Source organism: Perca fluviatilis, chromosome 15 (genome assembly GCF_010015445.1).
Source record: "Perca fluviatilis chromosome 15, GENO_Pfluv_1.0, whole genome shotgun sequence".
NCBI classification, from domain to species: domain Eukaryota; kingdom Metazoa; phylum Chordata; class Actinopteri; order Perciformes; family Percidae; genus Perca; species Perca fluviatilis.
In genome coordinates, this window is record NC_053126.1 from 33,038,367 (window position 1) to 33,056,815 (window position 18,449).

The 18,449-nt window shown below is 38.2% G+C and overlaps 1 protein-coding gene across 2 annotated transcripts; it reads left to right on the forward strand.

Annotated features, from left to right (window-relative positions):
- Nucleotides 1-350: 350 nt before the first annotated feature.
- Nucleotides 351-13,650, forward strand: LOC120574295. 2 transcript variants are annotated; one of them, XM_039824597.1, is made up of 7 exons: nucleotides 351-748; nucleotides 3,494-3,694; nucleotides 4,837-5,831; nucleotides 6,334-6,403; nucleotides 7,223-7,400; nucleotides 9,075-9,240; nucleotides 13,052-13,650. In XM_039824597.1, exons 2-6 carry the CDS (start codon nucleotides 3,505-3,507, stop codon nucleotides 9,232-9,234), a joined length of 1,593 nt encoding a protein of 530 aa, XP_039680531.1. In that variant the 5' UTR covers nucleotides 351-748; nucleotides 3,494-3,504; the 3' UTR covers nucleotides 9,235-9,240; nucleotides 13,052-13,650. The 2 variants fall into 2 exon arrangements, with proteins under 2 accessions (XP_039680531.1, XP_039680532.1); XM_039824598.1 differs by lacking the exons at nucleotides 9,075-9,240; nucleotides 13,052-13,650 and adding an exon at nucleotides 5,955-5,986 and having other exon boundaries at nucleotides 7,223-7,257.
- Nucleotides 13,651-18,449: the final 4,799 nt, after the last annotated feature.

The window sequence follows — 18,449 nt, forward strand, 5'->3', positions numbered from 1 at the left end:
TCTCAAGCTTTCTAAATATGTTGTGTCTATTCAGAATGACTTATGAGCAGTTCCATTTTATTTTGGGTATGTCATGTGCATTACTTGCCAAAATTGAGGCTGTCTGGTTAACTCATACATACGTACGATGGGATTTTTATTTTACAAAAATCAGTGTTATCTTTTTTTCTTCGGAAGCAGGAGAGATAAACGTGCAAGTTTCCAGAGCTGTTTCTGAGCTGCAGGGCAAAATCAAAGCGCCGACAGAGTGGGCGGGGTTTTTACCCAGTCTAGAAAGCTCTAGAATCTGTGGGGAAAAAAGCGCGAAAGAAGCAGCAGTTGAATTTTTGACTCGTCGTCAGTGACAGAAAAGCTCCGGTAATACTCAAATTTACGTTTCTTTACACACGGCTTTGTCTTGTGGCTGTATTTAGTTTTCGACTTTGTCTTGATTTCTTTCGCTTTTGCCTGAGAGGAATTCAGCAAAAACTTTTCTGTGATAGCTCCTACGGAGACGTTTTCACGGCTTAATAACAGACTATTACTCAAATTTAGCTACGTTTCTTTATACACGGCTTTTGTCTTGAGGTTGTATTTATTTTGTTTTCGTCTTTGTGTTGATATCTTTCACTTTTTTGCCTGAGAGGAATTCAGGGAATTCAGCTCCGACGGAGATGTTATTTTTTTTTCACCCGTGGCGTCTGCCGGAGTTTCCATTTTGGAATCGCGGATCCTTCACCAACTGCTTATTGGGACTTCCAGAAAACCAGTAAGTAACTTTACCATAACTACTAGGAGCAAAAAAAAAAAATCATCATCTAGTGCTAGGAGTATAACCAGTTAGCTTGCCGTCAAAATGAATTACTCATGCAAGCACTGTAATTTCACCACAGCTTCAATAACTGCATTTGTTCGTCATTTGAGCATACACAGAAATCTAGCTAACTTTAGATTTCCATGTGGCGTAGCAAAATGCTTTGCCACTTTTGTGACGCGTGGTGCCGTTCAAAGCCACATGTACCGCTTTCACAAGAAGACAGTTAAACCAGGACTTAAAAGGAAAATTGATGGAGTTGATTTGGCTTGCACTGTTGAAGGTTGTAACTATGTGTCAGCAAATTTTCCAAGTTTACGTGAACATCTTCATTGTCATATTAAAGATGGCACAAAAGTGTCATGCCCTTATATTAATTGTTTAAAACATTTCCGTGTCCGTTCAACCTTTGCCTCACACTTGACTCGGAAACACAAGAGTATATCTAGTTCTCCACGTATTAGCCAAAGTTCTACCAGTGCTAGTAGTAAAGTCACCTGTGCCTCCATGTCATCAGACATTGAACTAGATCACACTTTTGAGACAACCTTTGACGATGATAATGACAACACAAACGATGAAGTGAACACAGATGATTTTATGAACAATCTGGCCATGTTTTATCTCCGAATGCAGGCTAAAATGCTGTTACCAGCCAGTACAATTCAGACCTTAATAGAGGAAATGCAAGAGGTGCACAACACTGGCTTGACTCATCTATATTCTAGGATGCATGAAGAGTTAACCAATCTAAATGTGCCTGAAAGTGATATTAAGAGGCTCCTTGATAATCTCTCAAAAGACAACCTTCTGAAAATGTGCAACGAAGGGGTGTTTAGAACAGATCAAACCCGTAAAACCTTCTTTAAGAGCAGATTTAGCTATGTTGAGCCAGTTAAGACTTATTTGGGCATTGATGCTAAAGGCAAAGAGAGATTCTACCAGTATGTGCCCATCAAGGATACAATAAAATCACTCCTCACTCAGAACTCTGTTAAAGAGCAGTATGCCCAAGCTAAAGCTGACACAGAAACAAATCCTGATGTTCTGGAAGATGTGAGAGATGGTAGAAACTTTAAAGAGAATATACTTTTACAAGATTCACCATCTTCATTGTCTCTCATCTTGTATCAGGATTCTTTCGAAGTTGCGAACCCACTGGGCTCAGGCAGAAAAAAACACAAAATACTGGCCATGTACATGACACTTGCAGAGATTGCACCCCACAACAGGTCTTCCATTGATCCAATGCAACTTGTTATGTTGTGCCGAGAGGAGGATTTCCAATTTTTTGGACAAGAACAAGTGTTCTCCACTTTAGTCGGTGACTTAAAAGAAATCGAGGAAAATGGAATTGAATATGGTGCTGAGGAGATGATAAAAGGCTCTGTGATTGCCATTACTGGTGATAATCTGGGGTCACACAGTATTGGCGGGTTTACTGAAAACTTCAGTAAAAGCACACATTTTTGCCGGTACTGTGTCATCGACAGAGTGTCTTTTCAAACCGATCCCTGCAAATCTGGTCCTAAAAGAACTATAGAGAGTTACAAAAACAGTGTGGCACAGGTAGACCAGGGAATGAACAGTGGAGTAAAGTTTGACTCAATTTTCAATCAGTTGAAATATTTTCATGTTTGCCAGCCAGGACTCCCTCCATGCCTTGGTCATGACCTGTTTGAAGGGGTTGTTTCATTTGATCTGGCTATGTACATTAAGCACTTAGTGACAGTGGGCAAACACTTCACCTATGGTCAACTGAATCGGACTATATCACAGTTCACATACCTAGGCAGTGATGCAAATAACAAGCCATGTGAGGTCAAAACGAATGCAGAGAAGCTGGGAGGGCATGCTGCTCAAAACTGGTGCCTCTTACGTCTCTTTCCTATTCTGGTTGGAGACAGAATCAAAAATCCACTTGATGATGAGGTGTGGCAGTTGTGTTTAAAGCTCAGAGAAATTGTGGATTTGATATGTGCACCCCAGATCCATACCAACCAAGTAGCATACCTTAAGATTCTCATTGAGGAATACATCCAGCTAAGAACTGCCAAATTCCCAGAAAAGACACTTAAACCCAAACACCACTATCTTGTTCATTACCCAGAACTCATTCTTCAGTTTGGTCCCCTCATTAGGTTGTGGACATTGCGCTTTGAAAGCAAGCACTCATATTTTAAGCAGTGTGCAAGGAAACTGCATAACTTTAAAAACCTCTGCAGTACCTTAGCAGAAAGACACCAGTTGCTACAAGCATATTTACATGTTGGTAACTTATTTCCTCCAACTCTGCAAATGGGCCAACCAAGTAAATTTGATGACCAACTGTACCAGATTGGCATTCAGAGAGCTGTCAGTCTCAAGGGTCTCCACCCAGAACACACCATTGAAACACCCTCTGTCACTTTCAAAGGCACTCTGTACAAAAGAGGCATGACTGTTGTAGTGGACCAAAATGACACAGGGTATCTACTTGGGAAAATACTGTTGATACTGGTAAATGAGGCAAACGTGCATTTTGTTGTCCAGCAGTATCAGTCTGTGCCTATTGTGGATCTTGGTGTTTATTGCTTGCAAAGCAACTCAGAAGCACATTATCAGTGTTTGACTGTAGATAAGCTTGCAGATTATTACCCTCTTTCTGTATATAATCAATTTGGTCTTAATCTTGTTGCTCTGCATCATTCTGTGTTTCAGAAGAATGAGTAATGGACTCCATTGAGAAGGCCATACGGACCGTGCTACCACAGCTAGATGAAGCAAAGCTTGAAACTTTAGTCAATGAGTTGGTGAAAGTAGGTGTTGAAGGACCAGATGATCTGCAGTTTATTCAAGAAGATGACATCAAACATCTGCTCACACCCATTCAGTGCAGAAAAATTATTCATTCCTTGAAAGGTGAGATTAGTTGTTTTAATTAACATATATTAGGTGATCCGCTACAATTAATAACTAAATAAATCAGCAATCATTCAATCATAATTTTGTAAAAAAAAAAACAACAACTCTGATTTCAGCTTATTATATGTGGATGTTAGTGTATACCTTGTCCAAGATTCTGTCCCCTTTGGTCAGGCAGGTGACATGTTGATAGAACTTGAGGAGTACAGATTGATGTTGGAATTATTGAAATCCCCATGGCAATAAATGCTTTTCTGGGTATGCAGTTTGCTAATGGCAGCATATAAAGCCAAATTTGCTTAAAAAAAAAAAAAAAAAGGGTATATCCGGGAAAAATAAAAACTATATTCATGCCTCTGCTATGCTGTCTCAGTACTAGATGCAGTTATTCCACGCAAATCTATAGACACACAGCTTTCCAAAGAGCCCAATAACTTGATTATAGGCCCAAGTATGTAAGAACAGTGCAATACAGTATAGAAGGACAGTGTTTGCATTGCAATTTTGAGAAAATGGCCTGAAGATTTAGTGGTTTTAAAGCAAATAACCTCTAGATAAAAACAGCATTTAAGATATTTCCCATATTCCCCCATCCATGCAGATCACATAGTCATGCATTGCATCTGCTCTTTTTTTTTTTTTTAAACGCATTGATTTTAATATACACCTGCAATGTGGCTGAAAAAAGTAAAATAAATAATGTAATAATGTAAAATAATTTTCTTGTTTGTTCTGACCATCAGTTGACCTCAAATCACCCATCTAGGCTGATTAGTAATTGAGATAAAGCCATGGCAACCATTTTGTTGGCCATCTTGAAATTGACCCTTTTCCCAAGGTTAGATTTAAATAGATTTTTAGTCTGTTATTTAGTATTTTTTTATAGTGGGTATATTTGAACTGTACCAGAATCCATTTTATATATATATATATATATATATATATATGTTTGTTGGTTTAACCCTATATTGACCCACCCTACAGGGACCTGACAGCCACCATTTTGAATATTTTTTTTTTAGTTTAAGAACATCTGATACTATTGTAAACAACTAAGAAACCTCTTGTTTGTTTTTTAAGGGTCAAACCTTATTTTCATCTGACTATTCTGTGCTTTCACTCATACATGTGTAATGCAGGTCCTTCCAATCCCCAGCTGAGCCCTTCATCGTCTGAGCCACTGTCAGTTGCCTCTTCCAGCACATGCCCCGTATCATCTAATAGTCACATCTCTGCATGGGTGAACAGTTTTGAGGTGCCATGGAACAAAGTCAGGCTGACTCTTAGACGAGCAGTAGATGCTGGTGAGAGGCCAGCTCCGGATGACCGCAGACACTTGATAAAAGTCACTGTTGATGCGATGAGAGAGCATTCCTTGAACCCTACTCGCAGAGAGTGTGTGGTAGTGGCTAAAGCTATAACTCAAAAATATCCAAATAGCTTTTTAGACAAAAATGAAGAGGGGGAGTTAATTGGATGTGGCTATTTCAGCATTATAAATCAGCTCAAAACCAGAGTAGAATATTTGAATCGAGGCAACACTCTTTCCCGTCTGAGGAAGCACAAACGCACCCAGAGAGATGATGAGGATGGTGATGATGACCAGCCAGCAGTAACTTCATGTGCAAGAATCGACAGTTATGGGTGTGTTCGTTGGCAGCCAGAGGACTATCCAGATGGGGAAACACCAGCATCATTAGAGGAAAAGAAGCTTGAGATGATGGATATATTCAGCCGAGAGGGACTCAAGGGCACTGAGAGAGGAAGAGTTAAAGACCTAATGGCAATCACTTATGCCAAACAGCGGGAATACATTAACGCAAAGCCTTCCCCAAGCATTCTGGATGTGGGTAAAGAGTGGCCATTTCTCTTATCACAGAAGTTTTTATTGTCACACTTCACCACTCTCACCAATGTTGAACTATACACAAGACTGAATGAAGATTTGGACAAAAAGGGTAAAAGACTCCTGGATTTCTTCAGTAGTCAGATTACAAAGTGGAGGAAAGAAGTAAGAGCTGTTCTGAAGGAAGCCATAAAGAAGGACAGAGAAGGATCTGATGGCCTAGCAGCGCTGCTTGTGATGTTGGCACACTTCAAAGAGCAAGAGGAGTCACTTTTTCTCATGGCTGATGTAAGTTCCTTAATTATTTAAATCTTTTATTTAGAGTTTTCAACAAATAATTGTCACATTTATTGAGAGTCATTTTCCCTGATAAAAGTGAAACATTTTACACCCCCCAAATTGTTAATGCAGGTTGATGAGCCTCTAATTGTTCAAGTATACAGGTTTGTGTTAGGTTTATGTTATTGGTGGTTGAGCACTATTTCCTTGATAGACCTCACCTCACAATATAACCCACATGGTGCAAGCTTCTATCTCTATTCTTGGGTAAATACTGGGTAAAGTCACTGTTGTCCACTATGTGCACAATATTTTAATTAAGAGAAAATTGATGTAGTGATGTAATTGATAAGTTTATTGTGGTACTTAGTTCATTTGTTTGTGTAAACATGCACAAACCTTCGGAGCAAAAAAAAGGCTCATTGCTTCCTTATCAAATTTCAAAAAGCTTTTTTTACCTAGAGATAATATACCACCTTGTTTCAAGTAACTCTTGTCTTTGCTGGCATAGGAGACTACCACTCCCGCAGACGCAGAGGCCCAGCTGTCTCTCCCAATCACTCCAAGGATCATCATGCTCGGTAAGTTTCACATTCAATGTTAAAGAATACTTTGAATGTATAGGGCACAAGCAAAGCAAAGTTTCTGGAAAACACTAGTGAATGCAGTTTGTTTCTCTGCCTCTGCACCAGTCAGGAACAGCAGTCACTTCAAAAATTTAAGTTATGTGGAGTACTGTCTCATCTTTTGTAGCCACCTATAATGTCATGATTGTTATTTCAGATTGCTTGCTATGCCTGTATCACTCATTGTTTTTCTATCACCAAACCAGTTACTGCTGCTTAAAGGATTAGTTCACCTCAAAATGAAAATTTCCTGTTAATTTACTCACCCTAATGCCATCCAAGCTATCCATGTCTTTCTTTCCTCAGTGTAAGAGAAATTAAGATTTTTTGAGGAAAACATTTAGGGGGCTGTGCAGGATCCGAGCTGAGGATTAGGGTCTTGTCTAGCGAAACAATCGGTCATTTAAAAAAAGAAAAGAATAATTTATATACTTTAACTACAATTGTTTTGATTTGGGAACTACGTCAAAAGGTCACGCTCGATATCGCCGGTCCGCCAGCAATATTGAGCGTGACCTTTCGACGTAATGACGTAGTTCCCAGCTCAATCCAAACAATTGTAGAGGAAAGAAAGACATGGATATCTTGGATGGCATTGGGGTGAGTAAATTATCAGGAAATTTTCATTTTGAGGTGAACTAATCCTTTAATGCACTGCTTCAAAGATATGTATGCTCCCTGCCCTGTTTTTACAATAATTTATGTAGAGAAAATCTTTTACAGAATGTATTGCTATGAAATATCATATTTGTGATGACTCTTGTCCCTACTAAGGAGAGACAATCCTGACTGCAAAAAAATGGATGCTGTCGATCGAGGGGAGGGTCGTAATCCCACCTGGTGCTCACATGGCGGACTTCACCACTGCCTTGGCCACTCTCTTCGCCTCTTACTATGTATTCAACCTAGAATATCAGGTGGAAGCCAGCACAACACTGGAGTTTGTTCAGAGGTATTTTTTTTATCTTAAATAGTTTGATTGAAAGATTGCAATGTAAAAGCAAATTGACAATTGAAAAGCTGTTCAAAATCATCTTCTCCCTTTTAAAATGTTATGTAATAGGGCTTGGCAATATGGCTGAAACTGTATCACGATATAAGTGTTTCATATTGGTCGATATCGATAATTATTGATTTTTTTTTTTTTTATTTAAAATAAGGACCAGGAGAACATTAACATTTTTATTTTAAACTTAAAGGTTTAGTTCACCTCAAAATGAAAATTTCCTAATACTTTACTCTCCCCAATGCCATCCAAGATATCCATGTCTTTCTTTCTTCAGTGGAAAAGTTTTTTGAGGAAAACAATAGCAACCAACTGAGTTGGTTGCCATTGAAGTTGAGAGTTGTCTATTAGTTGAGAGTGGTTTATGTCCTGTAAACAGTTGTGATTTGCTAAACAGTTCCTCATTGCTTGCTCACTTAGACCTGTTACTCCAAGGAGCATAGCCCACTGACAATATTTCTCCACTTCATTCAGCTCTGTGCCAGCTTCTCCAGATCTTGCCAGTAGGGTTGTGCCGAAGGACGATATCATCGTCCATCGTGATGGCTGCCCGACATCACGATGGAGAGCAACCATCGTGATGTGTCTTCCCCCCCCCCTGGTCAAACACACTAATCCTAGTCGCGGGCTCTGGACGGGAAATTGACAAGTGCGTCGGTCTTAAACTAGCAAAGACACAAAGACAAGATTGGCTGTAGTGATACATTCTCTCTCTCTCTCCCCTGTCAGCTGTAGCTCGCTCTACCTCTAGTAACGTTGGACACAGCGGTTTTCGTGAGAGAGAAAAAGCGTTAATAAAGTGGAGCGCTATCACACTTTCCCTTTTCCCCTCATTGGACTAAGTTTGTCGACACTACTCTGTGCGTGCATCAATAAGTCAGTCTGAGGTCCTGTAGGTACGGGACGATGTTATGCAGGATTTATGAATGTACGTTAGCAAAAGGCTAATTCACGAGGGTGCTATTTTATGTGTGAGCTAATGTTGCGCATCTGTTCATGTGCGCTGCAAGAGTTATGTTTCTGTTTATTGAATGCGTTATTCAGTGCGAACATAACCGTGAATGTAGTTTAAACTCAGTAATGATGGTATGTTAGGTTATTACTGTCGCTCTGTTGAAGGCAGACGTCCCACTGTACTGTCGTTACTCAGATCAGGACATCTGATTGACTTTACTGCACCTAAGTGAAAGTAGGTCAAGTTGTAAAACCTACCAGCAGGGCACCATTTACAGAGGGCATTTAAATGTATCTCTAATCGTTTCTATGTTAACTGTTGGCCCATAGTAGTAAAGCTACCGCTGTAGCTACTGTTGGGGCAATAATGTGATATAATCTGCAAAGTCTAGGTTGTCCAATAACAACTGTAAATGGGGTCCATTGGATCCCATTGTGCCTGTTATCAGTGGCTTGCTGCATGATCTAGTCGGCCGCATGATCTAGTCTACCTTCGAAGAGGAATGGTAATCGAGAAAGTAGACAGCCTTGACTAACTCCTGTTGAGATGTGAAATACTTCTGTCAGCAGGCCTTTATGTATGATTCTACATTGCTCACTGCTCTTAGTTATTCATTAATATGTACATAATAACCCATCCCCTAACTCCTATACTCATATTCATAGGTTTTTAGTCAGGATTAATCCTGACTCCAACAAGTGCACTGCCAAGGAGCAGATGAGCAAGACGACTGGGAGAGTGGTGAAGCGGAAGACTTCATACATGAACCCCAATGTAATCTCCTTCATCAGGGACTTCACAGAGTTCTACTTGCTAACTGGCTAGAAACAGGTGAGTTTCTGATAATAGCTTTAATAATAATTATAATATAATTAATAATATAGGTATATGTGGGTATAATATAATTAATCATAATTTGATAATAATAATTATTAGGGATGCACCGGTATCTATATCGGGCCGAATACTGAGCTCAATGTACTCGTAAAAATAATTTTTTTACTCAGATACCAACAACAGATACCAGGCGTGTAAACAGTGTTTGTGTTTAGAAAAAGAAACACCGACAACAGAGGGTAGAATGGGGATAAAAAAGGCAGTCTATGAAGTAAATCTGTCTTACTAGTGGAATATTAAACCGAAATATAGTAACAACTTTGCTTTGGTGCCCGAGCTGATAAGAGAAAAACGCGCCGTGGATTTAGCGTGCAGCAGGACAGACACGTGAGTAGGATCGGGCATCGAGAACCGATTCCTACTTGGAATCGTTTCAAAAATTACGATTCCATCGGAATTGGAATCAAGAATCAATAAGAACCGGAATCAAAAGGAAGAATCTGAATTGGAATCAGAATCATTAAAATCCAAACGATGCCCAACCCTACACGTGAGCTGGTCGAGTGCATCCCTTTAACCAGACGTCATTGTAAAGTTTGTATTTCACTCAGATGTAAATGGCAAAAAAGTAAAACAAGACATAATGTAGCTTATCAATGTTAACTGACAAGAGAGAGAGAGACTTGTTGAATGCTTTTGATTGACTAAATCATACAGACCCTTTCCAAAAAATTTGAATATCATGGAAAAGTTAATTTATTTCAGGAATTCTACTTAAAATGTGAAACTAATATATTATATAGACTCCTTGCTTGCAAAGTAAGATATTGCAAGCCTTTATTTGTTATAATTTTGCTTACAGCTTGTGAAAACCACAAAATTTGTCAGAAAATTTGAATATTACGTGAAATCACACGGTAGTTACACAGTAATCCAGTGAACCAGGTTTTGGTTATTTTGGCAGTGTGGGCAGGTGAATATCCTGCTGGAAAATCTGCTGAAGGAAGCATGAAGCATGCTCTAAATGTCCTGGTAGACATTTAGAGCACTTCATGACATTTAGAGACACTACATTGACTCTGGACTGTGCTTTATTAAGTCCAGAGTCAACGCAGCAGTCTTCCAGGACATTTAGAGCACTTCATGCTTCCTTCAGCAGACAAGCTTTATGGAGATCCTGAGTTCATTTTCCAGCAGGACTTGGCACCTGCCCACACTGCCAAAAGAACCAAAACCTGGTTTAATGGCCATGGGATTACTGTGTAACTACAGTGATTTCATGTAATGTTCTAATTTTCTGAAATTTTGATTTTGGGGTTTTCACAAGCTGTAAGCCATAATCATCAAAATTATAACAAATAAAGGCTTGACATATTTCACTTTGCAAGCAATGAGTCTATATAATATATTAGTTTCACATTTTAAGTTGAATTCCAGAAATAAATTAACTTTTCCATGATATTCAAATTTTTGGGAAAGGGTCTGTATGCAAGTAAAACAAACTGTTACCTTATTTATTAGGGCTGGGGTAAAAGATATAGATTTTTAGATTTTAATCAATTCTCATTTTTACAAAATCGATATTGATTCTTAAATCCCAAGAATCGATTAGTCATCCTGTTTTCAGTTGATGAATGAATGGAACATTGTAGCACACTTCCCATCCAATAACTCACAATAATCTTTGTGTTTTGTTACTATTCATAAGAAACAGTCTCAGATTTCAATTTACGTCCATTTTCTTAAAACATAAGTACCGTTTTGGTGCTGTGGCGTGAGATCGCTCTGGCGCAGCTCAAGAATAGATGAGCAGCAGCGCGGAGCGCACATGATCTTCTCTTCCACCTTTTAATAATAGCAGTTACAGCGCGAGATAAACATGAATGAGCATCTGAAAGTGTGTTAAAAGAGTACAACTTATCGAAATCTTTATCACATCAAATGCAGTCTAGGCTACTGTTGCTGAACTGCGGGACGCGTTTAATAATAAAAAGAGCTATTTAATAGCATTAAAATATGCTCATGAGATGCTGTTTCCAAGGCGGCGGGTAATTTTGTTAAGAGTTTATGCAACACATGGAGGCTTGAATCTCTAAATTTAAATTGAAAAGGTAGCATAAATAATTACAATAGAATAAAGATACAAATAAAGATAAAAGTGTTTGAGTTGGTCTAACACTAGTATTCAGAAATACTACAGAAACTGAATAAAGTAATCAAATGTAAAATGACACTGGATAGTCTATTAGTCCTGACTAAATTAAATATTAGGCTACAAATTCTGATTCCTAATTAAAGCTGTCTTTTGTTGTTTCAACAACAAAATTAAGGACCGACATATATGACTGCGTTCACTTTAAGAACTAGTGCACGGATACATTACTGTTTCATTATATGGTCACTCCCAAAACGCGAGAGTGTATATCGCCTCCTCAGCGCTTGCCTTGTGCACAGAGAGAGAGAAGACCCAGCACCGCTACACACTGTTTCCGATATTGTGTCTCGGAAAACATTTTAAAATGACTGATTTGGTTTTAGAATCTGTGTGGATTAATATACTCAACCTACAGGCTAAAGTGAATCAATGTTTGCAGTTCCCAATTATAAGTGGGAGACCAGCGGGAATGATTAAAATTATGTGTGAAATACCACGCCGAAATTAGAGCCCTGAATATGGAAAAATATCTATTTAGAATCGACCACATTTATAAAAAAAAAAAAAAACGATTAATCGAAAAATCTTTTTTTTTTTGCCCAGCACTATTAAAGCCGTAAAACTTGAAAATCAGTGTTTCCCACATATATACTAATTTGTGGCGGTGCGCCACAGAATCAACACCGCCTGCCTGCCACATTGCGTTTCATTATTCATTTTACATTTTTTAAATGGTGTTAAAAGGAAATTAATAACTCTCCCTCCATTTCTCTCAGCCGCCAAAGCAAATTTTTGTCCCACTAAAGCCATTTGAACGGTGTGATGTAGATGACTGCTGCGCTTGTGACAGGGCGCGTGTTACTGATAGAACGAGCAGAGAGAGAGAGCCCTGTCCGCGTTCACACTATCATAGTCTTCAAACTGTCTTGCTCTCTCTCGCTCCCTCAGGCATATTAATCAAAATCAATTGAGAATTGATACAATGGTAAAGATCGGAAGACCAATGTTCATGTTGAGCATTCAGAGATTTTTTTTCCCCGTGGAATTACCGCTGGGTGTGAATTGTGCTAAATAAAAACGTTGCCTTATGTACTCTGAAAATTGTCCCGCATCAGCTGAAATAAAAACACTTTAAAAAAACAAACAAAAAAATATCCAGTGATGAAATGTTTCCTGTGTTGACAAAAATCTTGTGCATTGTCCTAAACTCCCGGGATAATAAAACTCATGCCGTAGTCCGCCAATGACACGTTCGATACTCGAATGACTCCTTTGAATCGATTACATTTAATGAATGGTTAAAACAACTGCTCTGTCCAACACTGAACTCACGAGACGTCTGAATCGGTGTATAACAAATTGGTAACACTTTACAATATGGTTCCATTTATTAAACTCTAGTTAACTACATTAGTTAACATTAACTATTAATAAACTGCACATCTACAGCATTTATTAATCTTTCTAAATGTTAATTTCACCATTTACTAGTAGCCTACATTATTTAAATAAAAAGTTGTATTTGTTAAAAGAACACTCCACTTTTTTGGAAATGGGCTCATTTTACAACTCCCCCAGAGTTAAACAGTTGAGTTTTACAGTTTTCGAAACCATTCAGACGATCTAATGTGTTTTCTTCTTTAATTTCAGGACTCCAACTAGGATTCAAGGTTTCCAAGGTCAGGGCATGCAAGAGACCAGACCTTTTGTCAAGTGGCAGGGGAAGTTTATTTTCCTTTCCGTTTTAAATGTTCATGCAGATGTTAAATATTACATTTTTTTACTGTTCAATGTTTTATTTTATTTTAATATTGCCATAGTGTTATTTATTGCTCTTTAGAATGTGGTAATGTTATTTGCACGGCTTTAAAGTAGTTAAATTATTTTGCCGTATTGTTTCAATTTGTATTATTGTTCCGTCATAGCAACCAGTCATGCTGAACTAGTGAATGAACTAGTAACCGTTTGCTCTGTAACTTTACAAAACTTGTAATGAAATAGCCTCATTTTGTAAAATTTTCTTCAGTTGTAAATTAAATTTAGCAACAGTAGAATAATTGGATAATAGACTTCACCATTAGACTATCCAAAGTTAACACACTCTGCTGGGCTGCATTACAAACATAGAACGTGCGTTAACTTTGGATGGTATAATGGCATGTTGTCCAATGTCCATTATCCCTTTTATGTTGTACCTGTTTGTCATTCCTGTTCACTAAATATTTTTAAATAAATAACTGTTAAAAATGTTCTTATTGTCTGCAGTTGATTGCAATGTTTTAGAATATGGGTGATTCTTTTAATGATGGCTAATTTTAAATCACAGTGATGCAGTATTTAAATTGTACAGTGAGAAACTGAATTTACAGTGATTATCTACTGTTTAGTACTGTATTGCATACAATACATAAACAATGCTTAACTGTTTTTTTGTATTTAAATGCAATTGAAATCACAGTATTTACAGTAAAACAATACTGTAAATACAACAAATCAGTGTTTAATTGTTTTTTATTTTACAGTGAATACACAAAATACTGTAAATGGAAGTACAGTATCCTTACTGTAAAACGTATTCACAGTAACTTACTGGCAACAATTAGCCAGTAAGTTACTGTGAATACAACTAAAATCAAAGGGTTTAATTGTTTTTTATTTTACAGTTAATACACAAATACTGTAAATGGAAGTACAGTACCCTTACTGTAAAACATATTCACAGTAACTTACTGGCAACAATTAGCCAGTAAGTTACTGTAAATATAACTAAAATCACGGTATTTAATTGTTTTTGATTTCACAGTTTATACATAAAATACTGTAAATGGAAGTACAGTACCCTTACTGTAAAAAGTATTTACAGTAAAGTTTTTACAGTGTAACCTAAGAGTTTCCAGTCTGCAGTGTGGACTCTTCAGTCCAGCCAACAGCTGCTTCACTCCTGAATCCTGCAGGTCGTTGTCACTCCGGTCCAGCTCTCTCAGACTAGAGGACTTGGAGCTGAGAACTGAGGACAGCACTTCACAGCTTCTCTCTGACAGGTTACAGCCACTCAGTCTGAAGAGGAATCAACAATACAAATACAAACTAAAGTTATTTTTTCAGAATAAAGATAAACTCCATTTAATCTGGATAGTTGTGTGTGCAAGTACAGAACTTTGTTGGAGGCTTTGACCACTGGCAGCAGCCTCAGAAGAGTCTCCTCTGAAGCAGAGTATTTCTTCAGGTCAAACACGTCCAGATCTTTTTCTGATGACAGTAAGATGAAGACCAGAGCTGACCACTGAGCAGGAGACAGTTTATCTGCGGAGAGATTTCCTGAACTCAGGGACTGTTGGATCTCCTCTACTAGAGAACGATCATTCAGTTCATTCAGACAGCGGAACAGATTGATGCTTCTCTCTGCAGAAAGATTCTCACTGATCTTCTTCTTGATATGCTCAACTGTTTTCTGATTGGTCAGTCTTTCTGTGTCAGCAGACCTTGTAGTAGACTCTGATTCATCTGCAGTGAAAGACCCAGGAGGAAGCGGAGGAACAAGTCCAGGTGTCCATTTGGACTCTGTAAGGCCTTGTCCACAGCACTCTGGTAGAAACATGTTGATTTGTCTCTGAACACTTCAGACCACCGGATGGTTGTTTGATCTTCTGCCAGTAGGTTGACTCCAGAGTTGATGAATGTCAGATGGACATGAAGAGCATCCAGAAACTCCTGAACACTCAGATGGATGAAGCAGAAAACCTTGTCCTGATACAGTCCTCTCTCCTCTTTAAAGATCTGTGTGAACACTCCTGAGTACACTGAGGCTGCTCTGATATTGATGCCACACTCTGTTAGGTCTGTTGCCTTTCTGCAGCTGCTCAAAAGCCAGTTTTCCCAGAGACTCGATTATCGTCCTGCTCTCTGGACTCCAGTGTGGATCTGTCTCAGCTCCTCCATCATACTTGATGCTCTTCACTTTGGACTGAACCACCAGGAAGTGGATGTACATCTCAGTCAGGATCTTGGGCAGCTCTCCTCCCTCTCTATTCTTCAACACATCCTCCAGAACTGTAGCAGTGATCCAGCAGAAGACTGGGATGTGGCACATTTGTTTATTTGTTTATTTAAAAGGATCCCCATTAGCTGACACCGAGACGACAGCTAGTCTTCCTGGGGTCCAAACAATACATACAAAACGTGTATATGAGTAATTACAATCACAATTACTCACAAAAATATCATATATAAATACACATAAAAGAACAAGAAAAAGTAACAATACAAAAAATACTGATTAGAATAATAGTAAAATAATGCAAAACAACATAGCACATGATACAACCTCGCTCAACCAATCCAGACGATATTATGATGTTGAAAACAAATACAGTCTTAGTCTTTTTTTTAAATCAGTTTTTCCCTTGATTTCACGAACCCCAACTGGAAGATTGTTCCAAAACACAATTGACCTATAAAACACGGTCCTCTTCATAGAGTCAGATTTAGGTAGGGGTAAAGAAATCTGTCGACTATTCGCCCCTCTTGTGTAATGTGAATGCATATCTGAATAATAAATTATATTGTCATAAAAATTTTGGAATCCGAGTGTTAATAATTCTATGAAAATATCCTAACATATTAGCAGATAGTCTATGCTTGACCACCAGCCAAGCAAGACGTTCATGCATCTCTGCAACACTAGTTCTCGAAGAACAACCAAGAACCAGTCTTGCAGCCTTATTTTGAGCCACTTGTAATTTTTTTAAATGACTGCATGATGCAGCAGACCATACAATTTTTTCAATTCAATTCAATTCAATTTTATTTATAGTATCAAATCATAACATAAGTTATCTCGAGACACTTTACAGATAGAGTAGGTCTAGACCACACTCTATAATTTACAAAGCCCCAACAATTCCAACAATTCCAGTAATTCTCTCAAGAGCAAGCAGTGCGACAGTGGCGAGGAAAAACTCCCTCTTGGGAAGAAACCTCGGACAGACCCAGGCTCTTGGTAGGCGGTGTCTGACGAGCCGGTTGGGGGTGTGATGAACAGTGGCGATAGTAGTCACATTAATAATGTAACAGTGACTGGATGTAGCGGGAAGCTGCAGGGTTCAGCAGGACGCAGCATGACATTGCAGGGCATCGCTGAGCTCAGCAGGGAGTGCAGCAGGACCACGGCGACAGCTGCAACCAGGGTCTTGGTGCCAACGTTCTCCAAGGAAATACGCTGGGGGAAAAAAAAGCATAAGGACTCCGGGGAGTAAACTCCCCAGAAGCTAGGATTAGTAACAAGCATTTCTGGGACGGGCTGCACACAAATAGTAATAGTAATAGTAACAGTAATAGAAACAGTAATAGAAAGGGAGAGGAGAGAGCAGCTCAGTGTGTCAAAGGAAGGAAGTCCCCCCGGATACAACAGAACAGTAATCCAAATGACACAAAACCAATGTACTAACAACACGACTAAACAACCGTGAATTTAGAAATTGTGCACATTTATGCATTACTGCAACAGCTCTGCCCATTTTAGCAACAACTTTGTTGATGTGATCAGACCATGACAATGTAGAATCGAGCCAAAGTCCAAGAAGCTTCACTTTTTTTACTTGCTGTACATTTTGACCATTTACTTGTATATTAATTTTAGGATTGTCAGATAATCTATACTTAGAACCAAATATTATACTCATAGTTTTTGAAATATTTAGAACAAGTTTATTTGTTTTGATCCAGTTATACAATTTGCTAATCTCACAAGACAGAACCTGATTAAGCTCTGAACATGTAGGGGCTGCATAATAAAGAGTAGAATCATCAGCAAACATAGTCAATGTAGCCTTACTGAGTATGTATGGCATATCATTTGTGAAAATTAAAAATAACAAAGGTCCGAGGCAACTTCCTTGAGGAACACCACAATCCAGGGACTTGCTACAAGATAATGCATAAACCACCATTAAAATAAACTCTTTCCCCAAAAAAACTTTTAAACCACTTTTTTTTTGCGAAAAAAAAAAAAAAAAAAAAAGTTTAGAAATCAAAATGTCATGGTCAATCACATCGAAGGCAGCACTGAAGTCCAGTAGTAGTGTACCCACCAGCATTGAGTTATCAATTGATGTTAACCAGCTATCCGACATTTGTGTCATTGCAGTGCAGGTGGAATGACCATACCTATAAGCATGCTGAAACATAGTGGTCAAATCATTGTTAGTAAAGTAATCTTGCACTTGCTCAAATACAATCTTTTCCAATAATTTACTTAGAATAGGCAAAATGCTAATAGGCCTACTATTTGGGCCACAGAAAGTTGATTTTGTGTCTTTCGGTAAAGGGATTATCTTACGCTCCTACCAAAGTTTTTGACACACACCACTAACCAGACATCTGTTAAAAATGTGACAGATTGGTTTAGAGATATGTCCAGCTGCTAACTTCAACAGCCGACTATCCAAGTTGTCTGTACCAACAAACCCTCCAACAGTCAAATATCTCAACAACATTTCCACCTGCACAACATTAACCTGATGAAATTCAAAACTACACAGTTTATCTTTCATAATACACCTTTCAATTAGCTCATTTGAGTTGGAATCAACAGTGTATTTCATTGTCTCTCTAAAGTTAGAAATCTATTAACAAAATAATCATTAAAATAATTTGCAATCTGTATTGGCTTAGTCAAATAAACTCCATTCAATTCAACAAAAGAAGTACAAGTAGATTTTTCCCCCATGATTTCATTAAGTACATTCCACATTCTCTTACTATCTATACCACTATCTTCAATTCTCTTCTGAAAATATTTTTTCTTTTTCACTCTGTTCTCCTTGGTCACCTGATTCCTTAAAATACAATCAAATGTTCTGTCCTCAAGAGAGTTAGAAAGAACCGCAACCTTTTTAGCCTCTTCCCTTTGAGCCATTATGCTCTTTAACTCAGTATCAACCCAAGGAGCACCTTTGGCTCTAACTGTAAATTTATTTAATGGGGCATGATTGTTAACAACTCTCATAAAACAATCCATAAATAAATTAAGGGATATATCCACATCATC